At 45.6% G+C, this 23,903-nt stretch overlaps 1 protein-coding gene across 5 annotated transcripts in view; it reads left to right on the forward strand.

Annotated features, from left to right (window-relative positions):
• Positions 1–20,354, forward strand: part of LOC136572295 (zinc finger protein 271-like) — a 302,103-nt gene extending 281,749 nt beyond the window's left edge. For all 5 annotated transcript variants that reach the window (XM_066572751.1, XM_066572754.1, XM_066572755.1 and 2 more), the window contains one exon: positions 17,391–20,354. In XM_066572751.1, coding sequence (XP_066428848.1) covers positions 17,391–19,138 — 1,748 coding nt within the window. In that variant the 3' untranslated portion in view covers positions 19,139–20,354. The remainder of the gene's footprint in view (positions 1–17,390) is intronic.
• Positions 20,355–23,903: the final 3,549 nt, after the last annotated feature.

Genomic DNA, 23,903 nt, shown 5'->3' on the forward strand with positions numbered 1-23,903 from the left:
AGGGGCATAACTATAGGGGATGCCGGGGATGCGGTTGCACCCGGGCCCAGTAGCCTTTGGGGGCCCATAAGGCTTCTCTTCTCCATATAGAGAGCCCAGTACTATGAATAAAGTATTATAGTTGGGGGCCCTGTTACAGGTTTTGCATTGGGGCCCAGGAGCTTCAAGTCACACCTCTGGTCTACCCCCTAAGCTTGTAAAGAGCAGGAGCCAGTGCGTCGCCGAGGGGAAACTAGCAATCAGAGCCTGAGCTGTTACAGAGTGTGAAGAGGAGGAGGATCTGTAAAACTTATCTCCCATAGCCCTGGTAGGACCCACCTAGCTGTGTATATTCTGGGAAGGTGAGAGGAAGCTGAGCTGTGCTTACTGCATGCAGGGGAGAGAGAGCAGAGACACAGCCTGGATTGCACTACTCTCTCTGTGTGCTGCAGGCACGGACAGAGCATTTACATAGGAATAAAGGCAGGCTGAGCGGAGTATGGTCATCCAGAGTAGAGCATGTCCAAGATCAACCAATGGAAAACAGAAAGTAGGGATGGGATGTTTAGGAGGTGAGACTGTTGCATTTTCAAAAAAGTGGTTGATCAATAATTTCAGATATAGAACATACTGAGCCACCAGTTTGATTTTGGGATGCTCCTCAACCTTTTCCAATCCAATTTTGGACTCAGGGTTTCCTAAAAGACTTTCTCTTTTTGCTGTTATACAACTGTGCCATCTGCTGGCTAAAGCCAGTGTATGTGCGCCAGAGAGACTCCGATAGTGGAGTGGCTGGCAATAGACGGTAAGAATACGCCGTCGGACGTCTTCTGACACTGAAGCTGTATAAGCTTCAATCAGAATGTAGGAAGACGTCAGACAGTGGATTGGAAAGGGTTAAAGTACGATGATGGACTCCTCAGAGCTTTTGTCAGAGCTTACACTGTGAGCGCTGGGTCCTGGGTTCCTGCTTGTGGCCAGAGTCTTTAGATAGTTCCTGGATGACGAAGTCATTGATGCCATTGACTGGCCCTCACGTTCCCCATATTGGAATTAAATTGAGAACCGCTGTGGAATTCGATGCACCGATACAAAATAGTCCAAAGTAGTGCCACAAACTGTCCAGAAGTTCATACATGCCCTGATCCTGGTTGTGGTGGAATTCCCAGAACACCATGCGCCGTCTCATCAGGAGCTCCTCGAACGAAGTTGGGGCCATTCGCACTATTAAGGCACATTTTAAGTGGCTGGGATGAGAGTCACAATTGGGAAGTTCTGCATTCTGCCCGCTGAGGGATGTGGCGTTTGTAACCTGCCCTTGTATATTAGGAAGTATGGCCGCATTCTGCCCGCTGAGGGATGTGGCGCTTGTAGCCTTCTTGTATATTAGGACGTATGGCTGCATTCTGCCCGCTGAGGGATGTGGCGTTTGTAACCTGCCCTTGTATATTAGGAAGTATGGCCGCATTCTGCCCGCTGAGGGATGTGGCGCTTGTAGCCTGCCCTTGTATATTAGGAAGTATGACCGCATTCTGCCCGCTGAGGGATGTGGCGCTTGTAGCCTGTCTTGTATATTAGGAAGTTGTCTTACCCGCTCAAGTTTTGGCTATTCTTTAACCTCATTAGCATACCAACTAAGCATACTGTCTGAGACAGTTTTCAAGGCAAGACAAATATAAAACACGAGTTTATTTACTCTTTAGTATATGTAAGTGAAATAGTTAATTAACATATAGGCATTGAGATCACATGGGTAACAAAGATAAGCATCAATACGTCACCGGATATTGTAGCATCACTCCGCAATCGGGGATCTCCAGGTACGATTGGTAGGAGGAATCCGGGAATACGCCGACACGTCTGCCGGCCACAACAAAACGAGTCCCGACTCCTCCCTGAAGATCACTGTTATTTATACTGTTCTTACATTACGTGGCATATCTGCTTCTGCGCAGTTATGGGTATATACGTCATTCTAATATGGCTAATCAGGTTCTAGGCATGCGTGATAGACGCTTGGCAACAAAATATATTAAATATTTTGTCCATGAAGTTATCGACATCTGCATTGTATTATGAGTCATTCTTGCTGTATCATACCATATATGTCCAAAATATTCTGCTTTTGAACAAATGTTAGCAGAACATTCAGACGGGTCATTAGTTCATTGAAGTTCTGGTTAACTCATACGGCAACTATTTATTTGATTACCTTAATTTCCCTGCCTCTGACACAATCATCCAGTTCAATCGTATCCCATACGTGTCACAATCGGTCCTTAATCATTCACTATTTGCCGTATGATACCATTAAAACTTTTGGTTTTCTACAGAATACCTTATATGCCATGAAACAATTCCATAGCGATAAAAGTATTACAACTATGGCCAATACCAAAACAGGATGTATTAGCCAATTAAGGGTGGTTTGTGCAGATGATGAATAACCCATAAAGATGTCATACCAATGGTGTGACGTGGCATCAGCAATAGCCGATCCCATCTTTACAATTTTGCCAGCTATTACAGTAGTACTTACAATATGCGTTGCCAAAGATCTATTAAGCAATTTAATATGTTGTTGTACTTCTTCTGTGTCTTCTAACAACTTTTTGAATTTAGTCAAATTTAGATCCCAATTTGACACATTTAAAGGCAGTGGTTGCCAATTGACAGCCACTGTCTTGTCTTGTTCGGGTAATAACACAAAGGTCTCATTTTCCCAAACAAGTGCAGATACGTTTCACAAGCATCCTGAAAATGGGACAACCATCCCTGGTACAACAGGATGATTACTTGCCAAACATACCTCCTGTGGGGCTATTTCAACCATCATCTTAAACGTGAGTGGCAGCACAGTCCATTCACATACATTGATTGTATTTTGTAATAAGCATGGTTCATAAACAGCCGATTGGACCTTGCATATGGTCCCTTCTAATGTATCATCACACAATGATAAATCATGAGTTCTATTCTGCTCATCCATGTAAATCCCGTTAAATCTAGGTACCCAGAAATGCATATCTTCTGGAACACCTATAAGTAAGGGGAGAACTACAAACTTACACATCACATTCTTTTTAGTAACATTGTATATGAATATGGTCCCTTTACATAATATATCATTGCAAACCATTTTCTGCGCCTCCAACTGTATCCAATCAGTCTCAGTTATAGTCTGATTGAACACGGTCCTCCACACCTGCTCATTGCCAGTCATGAGCATAGTTTGAAGTGTGTTCTTTTGTTGTTGCTGATAAATGGTCTGCAAGGTACATATTGACCAATTAACATAATTAGATATGTTAGAATTTATTTCATATGAAAACCTATTAGATGCATCTTGCAAATCAAGCATTATTGTGTCCACATCCGTTTGCATACTAAAGGGCTGCCATATAGTGGGCATCCAGTTAGCCTGCAATGTGAGCACATCTTTAATACCACTTCCCGCGTTATGCATTCGATTAGCTAAAGTCTCTATATCAAAACCATTAATAGTCCCAGAAAGCGCTCCGTAGCCTCCGAGTAAGGTATCATACCAAGCTCGACGGGAACGCTTGGTAGGACAAGTCCTTGAGGGTGGAAACTGCACGGAGGCTTGTATAACAGTCTTTTGAGCATCTCGTCCCACCTGGCGACAGGTGGATGGAACCCTTTTTATATGTCCAGGATCTATTTTAGAAGCATTAATGTTCACGAATACCAGGAACTGGCCCCACATGGCCCGATTCTCGATCTCCGTTGCATTCCCACACGTAATTACTTCTGTCTCATTTAAAGGAAATGAAAACTGCACTCCCGTATTTGTACAATTCTGAACATATTGTATCACCAGGGAGTAATTGAGATATGGCAACGCTTTTGGTCTCTGACAGCAAGACACTTTCACAAGTGACGTAATGTTTATTTGTCCCGTTGCCTTATGCAGTGCATATGAAGGACGGTAGGTCGAACTTATATGCGATAATGGATTTCCACTCCAGATAGTCCCATCAAAGGTAATATTCACGATATGACATTTCTGGTTGGCTTCACAAGTGAAGTTGTCTTGCTTCCTGGTTCGGGTTGAACTCCTCCAGCCCCACGAATAGTCATTCCTTCCGGTGTCATTGACGCGGATCCCTGGCGTCCACGCATCACCTACTGCGAACACCGAACACATGATGCCAAGGATTCCAAAAATGATTATGTGATTCTAGAGAAGGCAAGGAAACAAGCATTATTCCCGCAAATAGCACTTTTCTTGTGGGACATATTCCCATTTCTCTACTCCGGGTCGCATAATAAGCAAAGTTCGATCTTTCCCCACAGCAATAACCTCTGCCGGGGAGGGCGGTCCTTGGTGATTCTGAACCCATATTTTGACCCCTACATTAGTAACATCAGTTGAGCCAAAGCCTTTATCTCCTCTCACTGTAAGTTCAGTGGGAGCCGCCCCTTCTTCCACTTGTGTCAGATACACTGGTATTAATAGCAGCTGTGCCGTGCGCTCCTTTTCCTTGTCAGGTTCTTGTACGGCAACAGAGATCGATGCTGCCGCATCTGCTTGAGAATTAAATAAACGTTCCAATGAGTCAAGAGGGACATGAGCATCAACATGAAACACAGTACTTTTGGTACTCCTAATGAATTCCTCTATGTCTTGCCAAAGCTCTTTCCCCCACAATTCCTTACCATGAATGTTCCAGTCGTTCTTCTTCCATCCCATGATCCAAGTGGCCAAACCATTGGCAACTGACCATGAGTCCGTATACAAATGACATTCTTGCCCTTGTTCCTGCTTCAGAGCTAAGAAGACTGCACAAAGTTCTGCATATTGACTACTCGTACCTTCTCCTACCATGACCAACGTCTTGTCTAATTTTGGATTAAAGGCTACACTTTTCCATCTACGCCTTCCACTGATATACTTGGCTGAACCATCCGTGAACCAAGCATGCTCTTTTTGGGAGTCTGTCAACTCAGAGTAAGGTATTCCCCACTTTACTGGGGATTCCTCCATTTGTGCTACTGGTGTAACCTGACCATCTGGAGGGATATCAGCTATCTTTTCATGCAACCTGTTGCTCCTCTCCCCATGTGAACTCGTACTTCTTGCGAGTCACCTTGTAAAGAGGAGCAAGAAGCTGCCCCAGATGCGGAATGTGTTGTCTCCAGAATCCAAACAATCCTATGTAGGATTGTGTTTCCTTCTTGTCTTTCGGAGTGGGAAAATTTAAGATTCTCTGCCTTGCCTTAGGGAGAATCTCCCTATGGCCCTTATTCCATTGAATTCCTAAGAATTTCACCGTCTGAGAGGGGCCCTGCACCTTGCTATCATTTATTTCCCATCCTTTTTCTCGCAGATGATGTAACAATCTGTCCAATTGTTTCTTTACAGATTGTTCATCCGGTCCCTGAATCATTATATCATCGATATAATGTGAAAACTGCATTTCTGATGGTAAATCAAACTCATCCAAATGTTCTGCCACCGTCCGGTGACAGATGGTTGGACTATGTATCCAACCTTGTGGCAATCGAGTGAACGTATATTGACGTCCTTGCCACGTAAAGGCAAACTGATCTTGTGCCTTTTCTTCTATTGGAATTGTGAAGAACGCTTGTGCGATATCAATCACAGCGTACCATTGTCCACTGTGACTTTGGATCTGCTCCACAATTGTAATGGTGTCTGGGACAGCTGCCGTCAAGGGAGGTGTTTGTTTATTCAACTCCCTGTAATCGACAGTCATCCTCCAAGACCCATCACTTTTCTTCACAGGCCATACCGGATTGTTCCATGCTGTGGTTGCAGGCCTCACAACCCCAGCATCGACCAAATCCTTAATGGTTTCTCCTATTTCCTTGTGACCTCCAGGAATTCTGTATTGCTTCATAGCAACCAGTTTTCCTGCAGGAGGGATATGTACGGGTGGCATTTTGACCTTTCCCACCGTAACTGGACAAGCTTTTATCCCTATTTTCCTTACGCCAAAGGCAAACTTACCATCTTCGAGGTGTAGTGTCAATCCTTTCAGAATATCTATGCCAATGATATATTCCGGAATAGGTACTACTAACACCGTGTATTTACGTAAGGGCAAATTGCCCAATTTCAAAGTTACCTGTGTCTGTACTCCTTCGGTAACTTTTCCTCCCAATCCTGAAATATTAACTTTTGGACCTTTAAACTTTTTGGGATTTCCATAAATCAGAGTAGCCTCCGCCCCTGTATCTACTAAAGCTGGGACCCTTTGGACATTACCCCCTTTCCAATGTATGGCTAGCGGGACGTAGGGTCTGTCATCCCGCCTAACCCAAACAGGGGCTTGGCTTGCTACCTATGCGGAATCAGAATCTGATTCCTCCAGGAGCGGAGCAGATGGCTTCATATGGTCCTGCACTTGGCTAGCTACCATTGCAGCCATCTCCTTCCATGGATAGATCTTTTGAAAGTCCTCCCATTCTAATTTCTTAGGTTCTGAATTAGTGACCTGCTTCTCTTTCTTTTTAGAAGTTTTTGGGGCCACTGAATCTTCCCTTTTATCCACTTTTTTGTTGGATAATACCTTCTGTTTATAAAGACGCCACAAATCACCTGTATCTTTTCCATCAATGGCGTCCTTGGAGACTCCAGCTTTCAGGAGAGCCTGAAACATATCTCTACGAGATACCCTTGGCACTCCTGAATCACCAGTCCCCTGGGAACTAGGATTCCTAGACCTATCACGATCTGTTCGCTTTTCCTCTCTATCCCAGTTTCCCATATCTTGCAATTCCCGCATTCTAGCCACGACCGCAGATATTGGCTCATTAGTCATGGATAGAAGTAGGGTCATCATCACGGCTTTATAAGCCGGAGGTGCAGTTTTAATTAAACGATTTCTAATTCCTGCTGTCAGCCGAGTCTCCAAATAATCTTCCATATGCTCGATGATAATTAGTGAGACCCTCATAGCTTCCTCCTTCAACCTTTCAATGCCATCCCTGATAGTGTACCAAGGTTTGTCATTGATTGGAATGTCTGCCTCTGTTGGGAATTTATTAAGAAACCCATTGGTTACTATATTAAACAGGGAAATAGCACTTTCTCCTTGATGATTAGGAAAATATTCTCTAACATTTCTACTGATTACTGGATCTCTGGTTAGAGTAACAAATCTCATTGCATCTTTTGGATCCAACATTACCCCAGTCGCCCCGTGCTCAAATAGACGGACCAACCATGGTATGTCAGATTCCCCAGGCTTTTGCCTAAATCTACTCAGTATATCATCAATTTCTGACTGAGAAAAATCCTCTAGGGTAAGCCTGGTGCGCCTATGTGGCACCAATTCTTCTTGCACCAACAGTCTCTCATCGGCATCGCACATATAGTTTCCCTGATCGTCATACCTGGGCAACCTTTGCCCATCATGACCTAGGATAGCCTGAGTATCGGGTCCATATTCAGTAGTTTCCTTCCTTCTGCTAATGGGCTGGGCACGTTTTAAAGCGGGTGGATCAATTATTGGATTGGGTGGGTCTTCTCAATCCCACTTATGCCAGTCCTCCTCCCCGAAGAAGATGAGGAATCCCATAAGTCTCCATCCCACTTATCTGGGTCCCAGTTCACAGAAGCGGAAGCTATAACTTTCGATACCTTTCGCTTATCAACTTTACCTTTACGTCCCTTATATTTATTCTGAGCAACTTTCACAACAGCCTTCTCTGCAATATTCTGGTAATGTTCTATTTTTTCCTTTATCAGACCTTGGTAACATTCCAACACCATTCTCTTTCCTTCAGATTCTTTTAACTTTTGTTCCGCCTGATTAAGTTTTCTTATTAGTTGGGACTTCTTTTTATGGATATTCCTATAGGCTGAGGCCAATACCCAATTCCTCCTACCCAACTGAACTGCGTCACCTGCCTTGGCAGGGGTCTCCTCGAGTACCTTAACGACATCGAGGGGCTCTGAATCTTTTAGCTTACTATCCCATGATTCTGCAAGCCCACTATGCATCAACTCCTGAGCTAATATATCATAGGGACCCTCGGACCAGCCGGGGATGTCTACTTTCTGAACGATTTTAGTTTTATCTTTCTTGGTTCTTTTTCTAAACATATTGTTGTCTTATTGGCAAAATGCCAATTGGTGAAATTTTTTGCGCAGAGTTCCCCCTTACAGAACTCACAAAATTTTGGCAACGTGCCAATTGGTGAAATTTTGCACAGAGGTCCCCCTTACTGCGAGACACCACCCTGCAAATTGGCACCGATTTCCCGAATCCTGTCTCAAAGTTACAGAACTCTGAAAATTTTGGCAACGTGCCAATTGGTGAAATTTTGCACAGAGGTCCCCCTTACTGCGAGACACCACCCTGCAAATTGGCACCAATTTCCCGAGTCCTGTCTCAAAGTTACAGAACTCTGAAAATTTTGGCAACGTGCCAATTGGTGAAATTTTGCACAGAGGTCCCCCTTACTGCTAGACACCACCGTGCAAACTGGCACCAATCTCCCAAGTCCTGCTTCAAAGTTACAGAACTTATAAAATTTTCGCAGTATGCCAATGGGTTCAACAAGGACTACTTACTGCGACTATCAATGTGTATTTACTATTATTACTCTATCACTTATCAAAGCAAAGTTATAACCATTTGAACCCCTTGGCAATGGGCCAAAAATCTAATATGGCGACAGCAACCCCCCCGTGCACTGAGAAGCACTGTCACAATACCAAATTATACAGTAATATAACCTTACCAAAGACAACAATATCCTGCCAGACTACGCCAATTTATGTCTTACCCGCTCAAGTTTTGGCTATTCTTTAACCTCATTAGCATACCAACTAAGCATACTGTCTGAGACAGTTTTCAAGGCAAGACAAATATAAAACACAAGTTTATTTACTCTTTAGTATATGTAAGTGAAATAGTTAATTAACATATAGGCATTGAGATCACATGGGTAACAAAGATAAGCATCAATACGTCACCGGATATTGTAGCATCACTCCGCAATCGGGGATCTCCAGGTACGATTGGTAGGAGGAATCCGGGAATACGCCGACACGTCTGCCGGCCACAACAAAACGAGTCCCGACTCCTCCCTGAAGATCACTGTTATTTATACTGTTCTTACATTACGTGGCATATCTGCTTCTGCGCAGTTATGGGTATATACGTCATTCTAATATGGCTAATCAGGTTCTAGGCATGCGTGATAGACGCTTGGCAACAAAATATATTAAATATTTTGTCCATGAAGTTATCGACATCTGCATTGTATTATGAGTCATTCTTGCTGTATCATACCATATATGTCCAAAATATTCTGCTTTTGAACAAATGTTAGCAGAACATTCAGACGGGTCATTAGTTCATTGAAGTTCTGGTTAACTCATACGGCAACTAGTTATTTGATTACCTTAAAGGGGTTGTCCCGCGCCGAAACGGGTTTTTTTTTTTTTTCAACCCCCCCCCCCCGTTCGGCGCGAGACAACCCCGATGCAGGGGTTAAAAAAGAACACCGGACAGCGCTTACCTGAATCCCCGCGCTCCGGTGACTTCTTACTTACCCGGTGAAGATGGCCGCCGGCATCTTCTCCCTCCGTGGACCGCAGGGCTTCTGTGCGGTCCATTGCCGATTCCAGCCTCCTGATTGGCTGGAATCGGCACGTGACGGGGCGGAGCTACACGGAGCCCCATTGAGAAGATAAGAAGACCCGGACTGCGCAAGCGCGTCTAATTTGGCCATTAGACGGCGAAAATTAGACGGCAACCATGGAGACGAGGACGCCAGCAGCGGAGCAGGTAAGTGAAAAACTTTTTATAACTTCTGTATGGCTCATAATTAATGCACGATGTATATTACAAAGTGCATTAATATGGCCATACAGAAGTGTATAGACCCACTTGCTGCCGCAGGACAACCCCTTTAATTTCCCTGCCTCTGACACAATCATCCAGTTCAATCGTATCCCATACGTGTCACAGAAGTATGGCTGCATTCTGCCCGCTGAGGGATGTGGCGCTTGTAGCCTGCCTTGTATATTAGGAAGTATGGCCGCATTCTGCCCGCTGAGGGATGTGGCGCTTGTAGCCTGTCTTGCATATTAGGAAGTATGGCCGCATTCTGCCCGCTGAGGGATGTGGCACTTGTAACCGGTCTTGTATATTAGGAAGTATGGCCGCATTCTGCCCGCTGAGGGATGTGGCGCTTGTAGCCTGCTTTGTATATTAGGAAGTATGGCCGCATTCCGCCCGCTGAGGGATGTTGCACTTGTAGCCTGTCTTGTATATTAGGAAGTATGGCCGCATTCTGCCCGCTAAGGGATGTGGCACTTGTAACCGGTCTTGTATATTAGGAAGTATGGCCGCATTCTGCCCGCTGAGGGATGTGGCACTTGTAACCGGTCTTGTATATTAGGAAGTATGGCCGCATTCTGCCCGCTGAGGGATGTTGCACTTGTAGCCTGTCTTGCATATTAGGAAGTATGGCCGCATTCTGCCCGCTGAGGGATGTGGCACTTGTAACCGGTCTTGTATATTAGGAAGTATGGCCGCATTCTGCCCGCTGAGGGATGTGGCGCTTGTAGCCTGCTTTGTATATTAGGAAGTATGGCCGCATTCCGCCCGCTGAGGGATGTTGCACTTGTAGCCTGTCTTGTATATTAGGAAGTATGGCCGCATTCTGCCCGCTAAGGGATGTGGCGCTTGTAGCCTGTCTTGTATATTAGGAAGTATGGCCGCATTCTGCCCGCTGAGGGATGTGGCGCTTGTAGCCTGTCTTGCATATTAGGAAGTATGGCCGCATTCTGCCCGCTGAGGGATGTGGCACTTGTAACCGGTCTTGTATATTAGGAAGTATGGCCGCATTCTGCCCGCTGAGGGATGTTGCGCTTGTAGCCTGTCTTGTATATTAGGAAGTATAGCCGCATTCTGCCCGCTAAGGGATGTGGCGCTTGTAGCCTGTCTTGTATATTAGGAAGTATGGCCGCATTCTGCCCGCTGAGGGATGTGGCGCTTGTAGCCTGTCTTGCATATTAGGAAGTATGGCCGCATTCTGCCCGCTGAGGGATGTGGCACTTGTAACCGGTCTTGTATATTAGGAAGTATGGCCGCATTCTGCCCGCTGAGGGATGTTGCGCTTGTAGCCTGTCTTGTATATTAGGAAGTATAGCCGCATTCTGCCCGCTAAGGGATGTGGCGCTTGTAGCCTGCTTTGTATATTAGGAAGTATGGCCGCATTCTGCCCGCTGAGGGATGTGGCGCTTGTAGCCTGCTTTGTATATTAGGAAGTATGGCCGCATTCTGCCCGCTGAGGGATGTGGCACTTGTAACCGGTCTTGTATATTAGGAAGTATGGCCGCATTCCGCCCGCTGAGGGATGTGGCGCTTGTAACCTGCCCTTGTATATTAGGAAGTATGACCGCATTCTGCCCGCTGAGGGATGTGGCGCTTGTAACCTGTCTTGTATATTAGGAAGTATGACCGCATTCTGCCCGCTGAGGGATGTGGCGCTTGTAACCTGCCCTTGTATATTAGGAAGTATGACCGCATTCTGCCCGCTGAAGGATGTGGCGCTTGTAACCTGCCCTTGTATATTAGGACGTATGACCGCATTCTGCCCGCTGAGGGATGTGGCGCTTGTAACCTGCCCTTGTATATTAGGAAGTATGGCCACATTCTGCCCGCTGAGGGATGTGGCGCTTGTAACCTGTCTTGTATATTAGGAAGTATGACCGCATTCTGCCCGCTGAGGGATGTGGCGCTTGTAACCTGCCCTTGTATATTAGGACGTATGACCGCATTCTGCCCGCTGAGGGATGTGGCGCTTGTAACCTGCCCTTGTATATTAGGACGTATGACCGAATTCTGCCCGCTGAGGGATGTGGCGCTTGTAACCTGCCCTTGTTTATTAGGAAGTATGACCGCATTCTGCCCGCTGAGGGATGTGGCGCTTGTAACCTGCCCTTGTATATTAGGACGTATGACCACATTCTGCCCGCTGAGGGATGTGGCGCTTGTAGCCTGTCTTGTATATTAGGACGTATGGCCACATTCTGCCCGCTGAGGGATGTGGCGCTTGTAACCTGCCCTTGTATATTAGGACGTCTGGGTGCACTCAGTGATTTTTCGGATTATGGTATGGTAGTAACCGTGCACGCGAGTCCCATGGATATACAATCGGACCGCTCCTTCTATGCTAATTTTCCTGTCCTCCATCCCGCCCATCTGGATAGAGTGCCGGTAAGAAGAGGTCCTGCTTGATGTTTTTCTGCCACTTAGGAGGCTGTAGAGCCGCTACTCATTGGCTCAAACGGCTGTTTGATAAAAGCGCAATGCTGCAGTGAAATCCCGTGCGGGGGATACGGTTTTTTAGTTCTAACCAAGTAATTGTTGGTGAGCTTCCCATGTATCTGCGCTTCGGGGCTATAAATTGCACTTGGAGTCGATTCAACTTCAAGAATTGGTTTTTTTATTTTTAAAAGCCATTTTGTAAGATTTGGAGGATAGCGGCCAGAGAGGCTGAGCACACTATATTCTGAAGAGACCCCCGACTATTATATAAGTTGACCCTAAGCCACCATAATAGTGATTAGTTAGATACCCAGTCCGCTCACATTTTGCCTCTCCCAGGCTCTATTCTACAGGATGCCGGCTCTTGTTGAGATGGTCCACTTTGATCCTTTGGATTCTCCTGATATGAAAGGCCGGACCACCAGTACATATTTTTCTGCATCAGTGGCCTGCATTCGCTGGCTAGCTGTCGGCATTTGGTTTTTCCCTACTTTTTGATTTAAAAAAACAAAAAACTGTAAGTTATGTAAGTGTACCAGAACATGGTGATTATGGAGAGCAGTCTGAAGGTGGGACCGGGCTCGTCTAACAACTCTCAGTTGGTAAATGTTGGAGGATAAAGCCTTTTTCTTCTTCCACAAGTTTTAGACACCAAAGTAGTCCACATGGGCACCCCCAGCCCCAGGAGGAAGCATCCATAGCGAGGAGTCACTAGGGCTGTGGATCCAAAAACCTCTAACACAGGAGATGTTCAGCTTGTACCCTAGAAGGGATGATTAATATGGCCCTGCTTAGCTACCTGTTTTGCTTTAAGGGGCTTTAGGTTTGGCTATGGCTTTTAAGAGCGTACGACAATATGGAAGGTTTAACAATAAGAATTTATTCAAATTAATTGATAGAATCATAGAATGGTAGATATTTGTAGACCGCTATTAAGTCTCCTCTCAGCCTTCTCTTCTGCTAAACATTCCCAGATCCTTTAACCGTTCCTCATAGGACATGATTTGCAGACCGCTCACCATCTTGATAACTCTTCTCTGAAATTGCTCCAGTTTGTAGATGTCTTTTTTTTTAAAATCTGGGTGCCCAGAACTGGTCACAGTATTCCAGATGAGAATCATAGAATGGTAGAGTTGGAAGGGACCTCCAGGGTCATCGGGTCCAACCCCCTGCTCAGTGCAGGATTCACTAAATCATCCCAGACAGATATTTGTCCAGTCGATGTTTGAACACTTCCGTTGAAGGAGAACTACCCACCTACTGTGGTAACCTGAGGTCTGACTAAGAAAGAGTAGAGGGGGATAATGACCTCACGTGATCTAGACTCTATGCTTCTCTTAATACATCCCAGAATTGTGTTTGCCTTTTTGGCTGCTGCATCACATTGTTGACTCATGTTCAGTCTATGATCTATTCGTATACCCAAGTCTTTTTCACATGTGCTGCTGCTTAGCCCAATTCCTTCCATTCTGTATGTGCTTTTTTCATTAGTCTTTTCCAGATGTAGGACTTTGCATTTCTCCTTGTTAAATACCATTCTGTTAGTCGCTGATCACTGTGCAAGCTTTTCTATATCTTTCTGAATACTCTCTCCCCTAGTGTTAGCTATCCCTCCTAGCTTTGTGTCATCGGCAAATTTGATCAGTTTCCCACAATTCCCTCCTCCAGATCATTTATAACAATGTTGACCAACACTGGGCCTAGGATAGAGCCTTGTGGTCCCCACTTGATACATTCTTCCACTTGGATGTGCAGCCATTTATGACCACTCTGAGTACGATCACTCAGCCAGTTGTGAATCCACCTAACAGTTGCCTTGTCAATCCCAGATTTAAATCTGGGCGCTATGACTATCAATTGGGATGCATACACTTTACGGAGCATAATGGAAGTATAAATGCTGACTGAGGGCAGAAATACTGTATAAGGCACAATGGAAGCACTATTAGTATATGGGGCCACAATTGGTGCACATATATTGTATGGGGTCACTACTACCATATTGTGTCACAAAGGGAGAACTATTATTGTATGGGGATACAATGTAAACACTATTATTGTTTTGGGACACAAAGGATGCACCAACCAAAACCTACAATAAAAAGTTAACAAACCGTCATATATACCCCAAGATCATGCCATAAAACTACAGAACACAAGCCCCATACAACTCTCAGGAGGAAAACAAAAATGTTTTGGGTCTAGTAATTGGGTGGACCTGCCGCCAAAGGACACGGTGGCTAATACTGTCATGGATATCACATAATTCAAAGAAGTAGTGCAAAACTAAAAAACGCGGAGGGAGCTCGCCCTAGGGTCACCATGGGTCATAAATGACTAAACTGCTAACAACAATGACCATTTGGTGGTAGAAAAGAAATGTAATTTTTAAGTATTTTAAAATATACAAAACCATAAATCTGGTATGGCCGTAGGACCGCAAAAACATCTTTCTCCCCAAAATTAAGAAGTTAAACAATGTTAACTGTACCGCAAAGTGGTGTACCCTGTAAACAATACAACTCGCCATTTAAAAAAGAAGCCCTCATGTGGCCATATGGAAAAATCAAGTTATGGCTCCTGGAATGCATGTTGTATGATATGGCTCAGGCTGCCTTCACACGGGGGGCTACAATCACACGAGGTCTGTGCGTTTTGAGATGCACTAATATGAACCCCATTCTTGTGATTGCGGTCATACACATGAGCGATGCTTTCTTGCATTGCACCGTGATGTAATGCTATGCTGTCGCATCGCAGCGCAGCGCCTATTGTTTTCAATGGGACTGGTGGAGGTATCACGAGGTCTCCCATTGAAAGCAGTAGGAGAAACTCTGCAATCCTCCCGACACAGTTGTCAACCACAGCAGAAGGATTGCCTTCTCTCCGAGGTGATGTGCAACTGTTTTACCATGAAAACATCCCACATCCTCAGGGAATTCACATGATGGGGCGGGATTCATGGCCCCATATGGGGCTCGCCCATGCTACTTAAGCCTTCATCATTAGGCTGCAGAGTAGGCCGGTCACTATGGGGTTAATCTTCATTCACAGTCCCACATAAAGGAACGGTTGGAACGCATTATGGTTCACGGTTGGTACCATTACGGGGTACCATTACGGGGTACCAGATATGTGGGGGGTTTAGGTTACAGAAGAATAACTGCTGCCACAATCCAGAGCCGCAGCTTTTATACATCTGATGTTTGTTCTGTTTTGGGGGACAAGTCCTATTTTTAATAGAAGCATTTTGGGTTGTAAATGGTCAATTAACCTTTATTATCTTCAGGGAGAAAACGGGAAGAAAAAAGGAATTCTAAGGTTCTCATTTCTTTACTTGGTTCCCCCTTCTAGTTATACAGGAGGTTATACGGCTGCTATCTCACCTCCCAAAAAACAACTCAGGTGTATTTGCCTTGATTAGTTGTATCAGGTGTGCTTGAGACAAACCCATCTAGGGGGTGAATAGTCCTGAGGCCGCATTTTAAGGGAATTTGGAGGAACTGCTTGTTACATTAGTTGTGTTGAGCGATTTACATTTATTCTTGTTTGATTTCTTTTTGCAAACAGCTGAAAGTTTTTAAATTTGGCAAATGTAATTTGAAATGGGGGTTGAAGGATTTTGATTGTGACTGTATTTTGCGGGGGATTCCATGTATGTGCATTCCTTACATAAATCGCCCATTAAGTAATTTGTTTTCACTGTTGATGCTTAGATAAACTCTTTTTAACTATAATTAGGGGACTTCAAAATGTGACCTGCTGATGAATTCTATATGTACTCCAATGTATCAGCATTATCACCTGTTAGTAGTAAACTGATCCGCCTCCATCTGTCTAACCACCTAGATGCCATGGTCACCATTGACCACGGAATATATTAACAATCTTTTATTTGTATAGAGCCAACTTATTCTTTAGTGCTTTCAAAGCACAGGTGAACACAAACAAGACAGTTACTTGTGGTATACACTTATTTGGAGAGAGAGACAAGGTGGGGGTGGTTCAGGTGGTACAGGGGCAGGAGATGAGGCATGGCGGAAAACAGAACAGTATGAAAATTACATATGGTATTTAGCAAACAGAATGGGGGGTGGTAAGGAAGTAAAGGGGCAGGAGATGTAAATGATAGACAAATGGGAAGGTGTGGGAAGCCATAGGGACAGGTAGGGGGCTGGGGATTTGGATCAGGAGATTTGGTATGCCTCCCTAAAGAGGTGCGTCTTTAAGGTGCACCTGAAGTTCTGTATGTTGGGGATTTTCTGGATATTTTAGGGTAGTGCATTCCAGAGGACCAGTGCTGCTCTAGGGAGGTCCTGGAGGCGAGCATATGAGGAACAAATTAGAGGGGCATTTAATCTCAATGTGTTGGCTGATCAGAGTATGCGGGCTGGGTGGTGTATGGACAGGAGGGAGGTGATGTACGGTGGCTCGGCGCCATGGAGAGCTTTGTGGCTGAAGGTGATGAGTTTGACTTGATTTCTTTAATGTATGGGCAGCCAGTGCAGTGAATTGCATGGTGCGGAGCCATTTGAGAAGTGGCTGGATAGGAAAATTGGTCACGTGCCGCATTTAGTATGGATTGGAAAGGGGAGAGTCCTGTGCGCTGAAGGTCAATGAGCAGGTTAAAGAGCCGAGGTAGTAGTAGTCATTGAAGTGAGATGGTTGTATTTTACATCTGGAACTGCCTGCTGATGGGCCAGGCACAGCTCCTCTACCCATGCCATCCAATAGACATAACTGTATGTCCACTTGTGGATAGGGGTTAAAATGATGCTCACTTGGCATTAAGGGACAAATATGCTGTCAGAGTCTGGGCCGGATTACCAGACAAGGTTGTAATAACAGTGGTCACTGAGTGCAGAGCAGAATCCTGGAGATTATCAGTGATGCATTGTTAGGCTGGAATCACGCATGCAGGTTTTCAGCAACATTCTGGAATGAATTTAAAGGGAATGAGAAATATAAAGGAAGGACTTCTCCCTCCTGCTGGATCCACTGCTGGTTTGGGCTCAATAAACTGCACCAAAAACGTAACGTGCTTCCAGCCTGATAGAAATGTTAGGAATTTCTCTACTTTATTGTTTGGGGAAAAAAATCATTTTATGATATATATTTTTTTTTTTTTTACAGAAAAGCCCATTGAGACCTCTGAGGGAAACGTCATGTTATCAGCAAGTTATAAAGTAGAAGATGAAGATCTCGTGCAGCGCTCTTCAGGAGGAAACCTTAGTACCCTTAATGCGCATTCAGGACTTCACAGTACAGATCCATCATGTAATCCCCCGAACTATGGGGAACCTTCTACTGCTCAATCACAGATTACCACAAGTGCAGCTCAGAAAAGGGAGGGGAAGTTTCAATGTGATGAATGTGGAAAACAATTTACAAAAAGCTCAAGTCTTTATAGACACAGAAGAAGTCACATAAGAAACAAGCCATATTTGTGTCAAGAATGTGGAAAATGTTTTATTTATAAAGCCAGACTAAAGGAGCATCAGAGAATTCACACAGGCGAGAAGCCCTATCCATGTTCAGAATGTGGGAAATGTTTTACATATAAATCCGATCTTGTTAAACACCAGAGAATTCACACAGGAGAGAAGCCTTATTCATGTTCAGAATGTGGGAAACGTTTTAGATATAAATCACATCTTGCTCCACATAAAAGAAGCCACACTGGAGTGAAGCCGTATTCATGTTCAGAATGTGGGAAATATTTTGCACATAAAACACATCTTGTTCGACATGCGAGAACCCACACAGAAGAAAAGCCATATTCATGTTCAGAATGTGGAAAATGTTTTAGACATAAAGTGACTCTTGTTACACATAGGAGAAGACACACAGGAGAAAAGCCATATTTATGTTCAGAATGTGGGAAATTTTTTACAGATAAATCAAGTCTTTTTACACATAAGAAAAGTCACACAGGAGAAAAGCCTTATTCATGTTCAGAATGTGGGAAATCTTTTATTTTTAAGTCATATCTTGTTATACACGAGAGAAGCCACACAGGAGAGAAACCATATCCATGCTCAGAATGTGGGGAAGGCTTTATATGCAAATCAGGTCTTGTTGAACATGAGAAAAGCCACACAGCAGACAAGCCATATTCATGTTCAGAATGTGGGGAAGGTTTTAAATATAAATCCTCTCTTATTACACATAAGAGAGGTCACACAGGAGAGAAGCCGTATTCATGTTCAGAATGTGAAAAACGCTTTATAGATAAATCAAGTCTAATTAAACACAGGAGAATTCACACAGGAGAGAAGCCATATTCATGTTCAGAATGTGAAAAATGCTTTACAGAGAAATCAAGTTTAATTAAGCATAAGAGAATTCATACAGGAGAGAAGCCGTATGCATGTCCAGAATGTGAGAAGTGTTTTACATTTAAATCAACTCTTGTTACACATAGGAGAATTCACACAGGAGAGAAGCCATATTCATGTTCAGAATGTGGGAAATGTTTTGCCCAGAAATCTCCTCTTGTTATGCATGAGAGAATTCACAGAGGAGAAAAGCCATATTCATGTTTGGACTGTGGAAAATGCTTTACAGAAAAATCAACTCTTGTTACACATCAAAGAGTTCACACAGAAGAGAAGCCTTTTTCATGTTCTGAATGTGGGAAAGGTTTTACAAGCAAATCACATCTTGTTAGACATCAGAGAATTCACACAGCAAAGCCATTTCCATGTTTAGAATGTGGGAAATGTTTTCTTACTAATGCAAAACTAAAGGATCATCAAAAAAGTCACACGGGACAGAAGCCATATCCATGTTCAGAATGTGAGAAATGTTTTACAAAGAAATCGCATCTTGTTCGACATGAGAGAATTCACACAGGAGAAAAGCAGTATTCTAAGACATGATTAAGAGATAGGATTATCAACTTAAAGCATTCCAGCTGCCTAATGTACCCTGCTTCACTCTCTATATAGACAGTACTGTCAGGATATGTGTCCAAAAAGAGGAAAGAATGACAGTTGGCGAGTAACCCAGTTATCTGCTAGACTGGGGGCCATAAATTACCTTATCTGAAGGTCCTTTGTATTTAGTAGTGTCCTCTGATGATTCTGGTGGAGAAGAGGACCTTGGTAGAAAAGGTAATTCCTAAATAATTGTAGGACAGGTTCTTTCTGTGCCCATGTCAGGTTTGTAATATAAAAATATTTGTGACACTGTCTGTACACATGGAGTCAGGACACAAATTAAAGTCTTAAGGCCCAATGTCCACAGGCAGATTTTAATTATAAAATCCGCTCGTGTCTCCTGCACAGGAGATCCGCGCCTTTTGCTGCCCGTAGGGATGCATTAGCATCCGCAGGGCAATTAAAAGCATGCGGATGGGATTTTTTAATTTATTTTTTCCTGGCACACGGATCTCATGAAGTCAATGGAAGACGTCCCCGCCGCAGTACACCGGCAGCTGTCACTGTGGCTGTGCCGCGAATCCGTGGGAGAGCAGGAGATTAAAGGAAAAAAAAGTGCATGCGTGCGGAACTGATGCCAGAACGCACGTTCCACTTAGCAAACTCAAGCACACAAAACGATTTCTCCTTTGTTGTCACCATTTTTCTATGTAAACGACAAGAAGCAGCGCTGCGGTGTGGCAGAAAATGGAACTTACTGGTATGTAATGAGACTTCCTCTTTTCAGTGATGGGCTTATTGTGGACCCTGCTCTTGTAGTTTGTAATTAAATCTCCAAATCTGCTCCTTTTTGAATAACCCTGTATATTCTACAGCACTGAATACAATAGCAGCCAATCACATTACAGGTCTAATCTGCCCCCGAACCACGACCTGATGCAATAACAATTCAGTGCGGATTCTCGGACTGCGGTGTCATTGTACATGACTGTATATACTGATCACATCTCCTGCCGTAATGCCAGCGAAGTGCTGTTAATTACAATGACTTTTACTACTTTTGATGGACTTTGATGCTGGACTCTTTCTGTAGGACTGAAGATATGAATGAGCCCCCTGTGTGGGGATTCGGATTATGGATTAACCATGTCATGTCATTTCTGGAAATGTAATAAAAGTCTTCAGAGCCGATATGGAAGAGATTGTAGGCTGATTGTATCACGCATGTACATGTTGTTACCATGCAGGGCGGCGCGGGGTCCCGCGGTCGGCGCGAGCCGCTCCGGCGTCGGCTCCGGCGTCCTGGAGCTCCGGGGTCGGGGCTCTGCCGGCGACGTGGGGCAGCCGGTGTGCGGCGGCGTGGGCGTGTTCGCCCGTAGGGTGCCGCCTGCACTCCTCCACCTTCCTTATGCAGCAGTGGGGGAGTTGGCTCCTCACACTCTCCGCTCCCAGGCGAAGTCTTGTAGTTATAAGGCTGGCAGTGACCTGAGCTCACTACCAGTTATTGGTTCTGCTAGCCGCTAGTCAGTTCTGTCTGCAGCCTGTCTCAGTCAGTCCTAGTTGCTAGTCAGCGTCCTTTCCAGTTTGCCTGTAGCTCAGTCTTTTCCTGTTTGCTCATTCCATCTGCCTTTTCTGTCAGCACTCTGTCCCCCGTCAGTTAGTTTCATCTTTGCAGTCGCCAGGTCCCTAGGCAGGATAGGGACCGCCGTCCAGTTGTCTGCCTGGGGTTAGCCAGGGTCGAGGCAAGTAGGCAGGGACAGTGGGGTGCGGGAAGTTCAGGGCACCCCACCTGGCGCTCAGGGGGTCAGAGTGCCGTAACATAATAACTGGCCCTTAAAACTGTTTTCCACGGAGGCGATCAGCTCGCTCGCGAACCAGCTGCAAGCCCTGGTGCCGGTGATCCAGGATTTATCCACTCACATGGCAGCCCAGGAGCAGCGGGGGTTGTCGCAGGGGCTGGACGCCTCAACCAGTCCAGAACCCAAGTGCCATCTTCCCGAGGTGTTTGCTGGGGAGATGAACAAATTTTTTGTTTTCCACGAGCTTGTCGCTTGTTTTTTCGGATGCGCCCCTGTTCTTCCGGGTTGGAGGCCCAGGGGGTCGGGCTTATAATGTCCCTGCTGCGGGGCTTTTTCCATTCCCGAGGGTTCCCCCTGCCTGCAGTCGGTGGACTCCTTTTTTCAGGAACTCGGGGGTATCTTCGATGAACCGGACCGAGTGGGGTTGGTGGTTTCTCGGCTGTTGGCATTGCATCAGGGGTCGCTTTGTGTGGAGGATTATTGCTCCAACTTCAGACGCTATGCGGGTGATACGGCATGGAACGATAGCGCTCTGAAAGATGTTTTTCTGCAGGGCCTCTCGGACGCGGTTAAAGACCTGTTGATTTCCCATCCCGTTCCCGGGTCCTTAAGGGAGGCTATGGAGCTAGCGGTGAAGGCAGATAGGAGGCTCAGGTCTAGGAAGCAAGATAGACAGACCCTTAGAGCCAGGGAGGTCGTTTGTCCTGTTCCCTCTTCTTCCTTACCAGTCTTTGTTCCCGAGCCTATGGAGGTGGACCCGCTGGACCCCAAGGAGCGTCGCCGGATTCGTTTGTTGCATCATCTCTGCCTCTACTGCGGGAAAGCTGGACATCGGGTGATAACCTGCCCCCTGAGGCTTCAGCGCTCACAGTCGGAACCGGTGGAAAACTCTGAGTCCTAGGCGATTGTAGGGAGGATCGCCTAGGACTTCAGGTACTTCCTAAACTTCTGGTACCTTGTCAGGTTAGATTCCGGAATTTATCCCGCTCTGGGCAGGCGTTTATTGATTCCGGAGCAGCCGCTAACCTGATAAGCATGTGTTTCGTTAGACCCTTGTTGGCTGAATTGGTGGCGCTGAAGACGCCAATTCATTTTACTAGTATTGATGCTACCCCTCTCTCGACGGGCCTGGTGCGGTGGAGGACCCCAGTGTTACAGTTCACGGTGGGGATTCTCCACTCAGAAGAACTATCATTCCTGGTGATGGAGAAAATGTCGGTAGACATGGTGCTAGGGATGCCGTGGTTGGCATTGCACAACCCCCAATTCAATTGAACCACGCGGGAGCTGACTCATTGGGGACCATCCCGCCATAGCCACCTTGCTCCCCTTCCTCTCTGTTCAGTAGATACCGCACTCATTCCGGAATACCTGTCTGACTTCCGGGATGTGTTCTCTAAAAGACTGTCAGAGACCCTGCCTCCCCACAGAGAGTGGGATTGTGGGATAGACCTTATTCCAAATAAGCCCATCCCTAAGGGAGCCATTTTTAACTTATCAGGGCGGGAGCACGAAGCTCTCAAGGTCTATATTACGGAGTCCCTGGCCAAACATTAGGCCATCCTGTTCCCCTGCTGGGGCGGGTCTCTTCTTTGTCGAGAAGAAGGATGGGACATTGAGGCCTTGTGTAGATTATCGGGCCTTGAATCAGATCACAGTTAAGAACCAGTGCTCTCTGCCCCTGATTTCTGACCTCCTGAATCAGGTGGTGGGAGCCCACTGGTTTTCGAAACTAGATTTAAGAGGGGCTTATAATTTGATCCGTATCCGTGAGGGGGATGAATGGAAGACCGCTTTCAATACCCCCTTGGGACACTTTGAATGTCTGGTGATGCCTTTTGGCCTGTGTAATGCCCCTGCGGTCTTTCAGGGGTTTATGAATGCAGTCTTTCACGACATCTTGGGGGTGTTTTTAGTCATCTACCTCGACGACATCCTGGTATATTCTCCTGACTGGGACTCTCATGTGCAGCACCTTAGGTTGGTACTAACCCGGTTACGTGAGTACCAGTTGTTTGTCAAATTAGAGAAATGTCTGTTTGGCACTCAACAAGTGTCCTTTCTGGGGTACGTAATTTCTCCGACTTCCGTGCAAATGGAGTCGGATAAAGTGGCAGCTATCTCCCAGTGGGTCCGACCAGGCAATCTGAAAGCACTCCAATGGTTCTTAGGTTTTGCGAATTTCTATCGCAAGTTCATCAGAAACTATTCCGTCATCGCTCAACCGTTGACCGATCTTACCAGGAAGGGGGCTGACTTGGTAAGAGGGTCACCTGAGGCCCTGGAGGCGTTCGATCGTCTCAAAAGGGCGTTCTCGGCCGTCCCGGTGCTCGTCCAGCCTGACCCACAACGCCCCTTTTTCGTGGAGGTTGATGCATCTGAGGTGGGGGCTGGCGCTGTGTTGTCTCAGGTGGTTAGCGGGAGGACAGGCTACAGTCCATGTGCATTCTTCTCATGAAAGTTCAGTTCGGCAGAGCGTAATTACGATGTAGGTAATCGAGAGCTGTTGGCAATCAAGTGGTCCTTAGAAGAGTGGCGTCACCATCTTGAGGGCGCTCGACATCCCGTCACGGTGTACACTGATCATAAGAACTTGGTATATCTCGCCAACGCTAAACGACTCATGGCACGTCAGGCCAGGTGGGCTTTGTTCTTTTCTAGATTTAACCTCGTAGTGACGTATCTCCCGGGGGCTAAGAATGTCAAGGCTGATGCTCTCTCGCGGAGTTTTGGGGTGCCAGAATGTGAGTCGCTGCCTCCCGAAAATATCCTGGAACCTGGAGTTGTGGTTACGGCTGTGAACTCTGGTCTCATTCCCCGCCTTCAGAGTGCTCAGCAGGACGCTGCATTGGTGCCAGAGGGCAGATGGTTTGTGCCAGAATCTTTACGCCTCATGGTTATTGAAGAGTCCCACTCGTCAGTTTTCGCGGGTCATTCGAGAGTGCAAGGGACTCTGGATCTTTGCT

This window comes from Eleutherodactylus coqui, chromosome 7, assembly GCF_035609145.1.
Source record: "Eleutherodactylus coqui strain aEleCoq1 chromosome 7, aEleCoq1.hap1, whole genome shotgun sequence".
NCBI lineage: Eukaryota > Metazoa > Chordata > Amphibia > Anura > Eleutherodactylidae > Eleutherodactylus > Eleutherodactylus coqui.